This window comes from Mustela putorius, unplaced genomic scaffold (assembly GCF_011764305.1).
Source record: "Mustela putorius furo isolate JIRA1106 unplaced genomic scaffold, ASM1176430v1.1 tig00000174_pilon_pilon_pilon, whole genome shotgun sequence".
Taxonomy (NCBI): domain Eukaryota; kingdom Metazoa; phylum Chordata; class Mammalia; order Carnivora; family Mustelidae; genus Mustela; species Mustela putorius.
The window spans coordinates 17,936,450-17,942,596 of NW_025421304.1; the positions used below are offsets into that span (position 1 = coordinate 17,936,450).

General features: G+C 57.3%; 1 protein-coding gene across 1 annotated transcript; it reads left to right on the forward strand.

Annotated features, from left to right (window-relative positions):
• Nucleotides 1-2,255: 2,255 nt before the first annotated feature.
• On the forward strand, nucleotides 2,256-4,941 carry CCL17 (C-C motif chemokine ligand 17). The gene is made up of 3 exons (XM_004744244.3): nucleotides 2,256-2,680; nucleotides 3,813-3,930; nucleotides 4,544-4,941. Exons 1-3 carry the CDS (start codon nucleotides 2,611-2,613, stop codon nucleotides 4,653-4,655), a joined length of 300 nt encoding a protein of 99 aa, XP_004744301.1. The 5' UTR covers nucleotides 2,256-2,610; the 3' UTR covers nucleotides 4,656-4,941.
• The last annotated feature ends 1,206 nt before the right edge of the window (nucleotides 4,942-6,147 follow it).

Genomic DNA, 6,147 nt, shown 5'->3' on the forward strand with positions numbered 1-6,147 from the left:
CGGGGCTCCATCCCAGGACCCTGAGATCATGACCTGAGCTGAAGGCAGAGGCTTAACCCTCTGAGCCACCCAGGTGCCCCTGCTTCTCTCATTTATCTGCACATTCCCTCCTCTGTGCCCGTGCTAAGCGCTTCCCTTCTGTGAAGTTCCCACCACTCCTTCTCTTGGTGTGAATCCTCCCAGTCACAAGGACCTGTTCACTGACCACTGCCTCTAGGAAGCCTTCCAAGGTCTCTCAGCCAGAAGGACCCTCTCTCCCTGCTCTAGGTCTGACAGCCCTTTATCTAATGTGCAAATTCCTATGTTGGGGTTGGGCCCTGTTCCTGTCCCACCACAGCCCTGGGCACAGCATGTTTGCTCCTCTGTTCCCTCCCTTGCCAGGCAACCCGCACCAGCCCAGAGCTAGTCCAGAACCTTCTGCTCTTGCTGTCACAACCAATTCCCTAGAAGGGACAGGGGAATTTGGGTCCTTCTGGAGAAAAGTTCTGAGTCTGCAGCAGAACAAGGGGGACTCAAACCCCCATCAGGGACTTTCCCAGCGGTAGGGGCTGGACAGTCTGGCTGTTAGTAAAGTTGCTTATCATCATTCTTACAGTCCCCTCTTGTCCAACACAAGAGAGCATTCCGTGACCCCTGTGGCCGGTGGAGAAGCCACCGGGCGGAGGGCGTGAGGATGAGAGGGTCAGAAGACACTCCACCCATGAGGGCCAGCATCAGCAGAGACCACCTCTGCCTCTCCCAGGACCAGGCCCTCCCCAAGCACCTCAGGGTGTTTATATTTCCTCCGAGCCCAGACTCTTCTCCAGGTCAAAGCGGCATCCTCTGACTTTGCAGGATGGAGCCTGATCAGTGAGCCTCTGGGGTGGAGGTTGTCCCCACCTCGTGCAGGAAGCTGGTGCCAAAGATGACGACAGGCAGGAGGACCCCTGCTGCATGTGCAAATTACAGCCTGTTCCAGAGACAGGAAGAAGGGCCCAGCCAGACAAGCTGGGGACAAAGAACCCCTCGGGTGGTGGCTTGAGGAGTGGGTGATGTGACCCTGAGAAGCGGAGGAAAGCTGGTGTGAGATCCACTGAGAGGACCCCAGTTGGCTCGGATTGGCTGTTTTGGTGGGGCCTCTGGGACGGTCCAGACGTCCCTTGATGGGTGATGATGTGAGGCCCAGAGAGGGTCTGTGAGCTGCCCAAAGTCACACAACAAGGTGATAACAGAGGACCCTGCTCAGGAGACACCCTGCCATGGACCAGGTGTGCCTCCCCCTCCCCGACCAGGATGCAAAGTGGCACCAGCCTGCCAAGGTGGCCCTGGGGTGGGGGCAAGGGGAGGAGGAGGAGCACTGGTCTTGCCCTCCAGCACCCCTGTCCAATGCATAGCTTCTTCTCCCAGATGCCCTGCGAGGACTGGCAAGGTGGCAGAGAGCACCACCCCTCCCCCTCCATGGGTTGGGTTTCCACAGACAGCACCTGCTGCCGTTATCATCCCTGCGAATAAGATGCCACAGTGGTGTGTCAGGCTGACACAGAGCCGGCTGTGGGGAGGGGAACACGTGTGTCCCATGGTGTGGGCCCGGGTGTCGTCTGATCTCCTTGGTCACTCGGGGACAGAGCAGAGTGGGGCCTGGGGTCACCCTGCTGAGATGCTGCCACCTGGAAGTGGGCCCAGGACACTCCTCCCAGGAAGGGGCTCCTGCCACTTGGCCCAGGGGAACCCGAAGCAGACTGTTGGCCGTTTTCTCTGGTGGCTGGGGAGGGGCCCGAGGCAGGGATGCTGTGGCCCATGGTGCATGGAAAGTCTGTTCAGGGCTCACGCTGGAACCTGGCTACGTGTCCATGGCAGACTGGGCCCTCGCAGATTCTTGCCTTCTGTTCTGCAGCCCGGGGTGAGGGACCCCATGTTGGGGAGCTAGGCTTCCCAATCTACAGGGGGCCAATTTGGACTAAATGATGATTAAAACCTGCCAGGCTCTGGTCTCCTGTGGTTCAGGGCCCAGCTTGGGGAAGCACCCACAGCGGAAGTCGTCTGGGCCTCAAGCCTTTCTCAGAATGAGTGGAGCTGGGGTACCCCCGGGAAGATGCCCCCATGCCTATGCAGGCTGCGGATACCCCCAAACCCAGGAGGCCTGCCAGGAGCCCAGGAGCCCGTTCCAGGCCCAGGCTAGGCAGCCCCACTGGCTCCCACCCGCCTGTCTGCCACCCCCCACACCCGTACAGGACATGGTGCATGAAGGAGGCTCACCGGCCTCAGGGCAGAGGCTTAACCCCTTGTAGGGGAGGCTCTTCTGTTCCGCTAATAGAGGAACTAAGAAATGTCCCTGTGAAAGGAGAAGTGTGTCACTGTCATGGCCCCCGGACACACACACCCCACCTCTGTCCCCAACGGAGTGCCCATTCTCTGGAAAGCCACAAACATTCCAGGACTAGACTTGTGCTGAATCATCTCAAAATCTTCAGACTCCACGGGTGTAGGGAAGGATGTATGGGGGAGGCGGCAGGAGGTGGGGCAGATCCCCAAAGAGGTTAAATAGGTCACCTCCATGCTTGGCGGCCATCCTCACCTCCCCCTGAGCAGAAGGACCCACATTCACAGGTCCTCTCCTGGGCTCGCAGCACCATGACCCCCTTGAAGATGCTGCTCCTGCTCACGCTCCTCCTGGGGGCTTCTCTGCAGGTCCTACATGCAGGTGAGAGCCAAGGAGATGTGGTCTGGGACAGGAGGGGGCAGGGCACCAAGATCACGGCCACAATGACCGTTGTTTATGCATTAGGGACAGCCCGGTGATTCCTCTAGGGATGGGGGAGGCTGGCAGCAGTAGGATTTTGAGGGAGGTATGAGGATGAGGAGGAGGGGTGTGTGGGGAAGATGCCACCCCAGAGCTTGGGATTGGCTCAGTGAGGAGCAAAGTGCTGGCCCTTCTCTCTCTGCAGTGACTGAGAGGCAATGACCTTGGTTGGGTTTTGACAGTGGAAAATGACCTATTCTCGGAAGCACTGGTTAGCGTCTGTTTTGCTCCCGGGTCTTTCTTGACACCAAGGGCATCAGCATGATGGCAGGAGCACTGGTTCCCGGAGCACGTGAATAGAGGGATGTCTATCCGCAGCTGGAAGAGAAAGGTAGCTGATGTGGGAACACAGCTGGCTAGCGCCCCGCTCAGCCACGGTTCCCCAGCCTTCACCCGTGGCTCTCACTTCTGCAAAACGCAGGTCGGCGTAGCTCTCTGAATTAGTCCAGCCCAGTTAGTTATACCCTGGGGGATGGCCGGAGGACAGCTGGGGGCTTCTTAGAAAACACTCCAGCCGTGGCATTGATTAAAGCCACACATCACCAGCTGGCCTATTTGCCAGTGCTGGATACTTTTTTCTTGTGCAAGATAAGGAAGCTGAGGCCCAGGAAAGGGTCCTCGCGCCCAGGGCTCCGGTGTAGTCATTGGTGAAATACAGTAGTGGCGGAGCCTGTCTCTGGGTGCACCGTGAGGGCTGAACGAGCTCCTGCAGGCAGAGGCTCAGCCCAGAGCCTGGTCCAGAGGACATTTTTGGGTGGTTCCCCGGCTGGCATTTGAGTGTGTGCACACACAGAGGCACACACATGCAGACACACACAGCTGCGCCTACACACACAACAGTATACACACATGGCTCCCCCAAACACACACAGAGACATGCGTGCACACATGTACACACACTCTGGGCCCCCCAGAGCACACAGAGAGACCTCACACACACAAATGTGTCCATACACACACGTACACACACACACACACACACACACACACACACACTCACATACGTACCTACTCCTGCCTCCTTTCTCCATAGCACGAGGGACCAACGTGGGCCGGGAGTGCTGCCTAGAGTACTTCAAAGGAGCCATTCCTCTCAGAAGGCTCAAAAGCTGGTACAGGACCTCAAGGGAGTGTCCCAAGGAAGCCATCGTGTAAGTGTGCCCAGCCCCCTTCCCCTCCCCCACCATCTTTGCTCCTAGGAGTCTGGGAGAAGGCAGCCCCTAGGGCTACAGAAGGGGCACTGGGGAGAGGAGAGAGTGGGGCCTTCATGGCCCCCTTCCCACTCCAGCCCTGCTCCTCCTGGCGGTTCCTGCACCCCACCCTATGAGACCCGAAAGGCTTTGAGGTTTGACCTCTTCTCTAATTGATGGGGAACCAGAAGCCCCGAGAGACAGGGCAGCCCCCTGGCACACTGGTCCTCAGAGGCCACTGTGGTCACTTCCCACGGCTTGGATCTGAGCCGGGAGCCTCCTGGGCACCCCTAGTTCCTAGGCTTTCTGTGGGAGTGAGCCAGCTGAAGTGAGGGGCAGAATGTCCTGGCTCCCCGGGAGGGAGCCTTGGGAGTCAAGCGTCACTGCCGACAAACTTGATGTCCCAGATCTGTCACTGAGGTGCTGTGTGACTTCAGGCAACTTCTTGCTTCTCTTGGGGGCCTTGGGGGCCTGGTCGCTGCAGAGCAAGGGCTGTGGGAGTGATCCCAGGGCTGTGGGAGTCCTTCTTGCCCTGACACACACTGACGACTTTCTCCCTCTCCCTTTCGTGTAGGCTTATAAGTGTTCAGGACAAGCCCATCTGTTCGGACCCCAAGGACACCAGGGTGAAGAAGGCAGTCAGATATTTAAAACGCATGCACAACCCTGGGCTCCAGCAATCCTGATTTCTGCTGGGACTATTTGGAGACCTCCAGCTTCAGTGTTCACTACTCTAGCCCCAAGCTTTCTGAGTCCAGGGGAGGCCCTACACGGACAAAGGGGACACCTGCCTCCTTTTCTAGACTGGAATTATAGCAGAAATAGCCCAGATTCAAGTCTCTCTTTTTGTGAGGACCTGGGTAGCTCAATTGGTTAAGCATCTGCCTTCGGCTCTGGTCATAATCCCAGGGTCTTGGGATTGAGCTCCATATTGAGCTCCCTGCTCAGTGGGGAGCCTGCTTCTCCCTCTCCCTCGGCCTCTTCCCTCTGCTCATGTTCACTCTCTCAAGTAAATAAACATCATCTTTTTAAAATTAAAAAAAAAAAAATAAAGTCTCTCTCTTCATACCTTAGTCTGGGTCAGTGTGTTCTGCCCACCCAGCCTGTCACAGTGGAAGAACATCTGGTCCTGTCATGTGCTGTCCAGGCCATAAAGGGAAACTGAGGCTGAGAGGGGTGCATGGCCACTGCAGAGCACATGTGAGGGGCAAGAGAAGGTCCTGGTGAGAGAGGCCCCGGCCGGGGAGGTGAGGGTGTCTGTGGGATGAGCCCAGCCTCCAGGAGGCCTTCCCCAAGAAGCTGCCCATCCGGCTGTCTCTCCTGCTCTGATTCCTCCTGCTCTTAGGGACTGTAGGGCAGCCCGCTGTGATGGGGTTGTTTTCCCAGATGATTGCTGTGTGGGTATGTCAGTCCTGGCTCCTCCGTTAGACGGGAGATCCATGAACCACCCTGAGCACCCCACAGCCTAAGTCCTAAGACAGATGGGGGACGGAGATTTTACGGACTCCCTCCTCCCAGACCCCTCTGAGCAAGGCCCCCCTCAGGGCCTGAGCCATAGTGTGCTGGGTGTGGAGGGAAGCAGGGTTTTTGGATTCTAGTTCTATCTCATTCTTCTGACCAGCCATGGCCTTGTGGCTTCTTTTTCTGGGACACAGTCTAGGGACAACGGTGCGGGGGTGGGGGTGGGATCCTTCTCTTCCTAGGATTCTGTAATTCACGGTCTGGGAAGGCTGCAATTAGGAGTGATTTTCAGGTAAAGTTTTGCCTCCTGTTGCCCCCTTGTGGCCAGTCATCTTATTACAGGCCAGATGACAGACCCAAGCTCGCTCACAGTAGAAGCAGGAATAAAACAGGACAAACGACAATAATAATGAGGCTGATGATAATGAACTGGCTTCTCTGTGACCCCAGGGTCTCCTGGATCGCAGCTGGGCTCTTCCCTGGCTCTGAACCCGAGGCGTATCCCTCCAACAACTGCCTTGGACGCAGAATCCTGTTGGCAGCAGGGCTCTGAGTTCTGGATCCACTGTGTGGGGGCGGGGTGGGGATGGGAGGGAAGATGATTTCCAAATAGAGGGAAGCAAGACGGAGCCCCTGTGACAGCAAAGGAGAACAAGGGCGGGGGCCCAGATCCCTCACCCTTGCAGTTTGGAGCTTAAAGACACTCAAGAGGACACG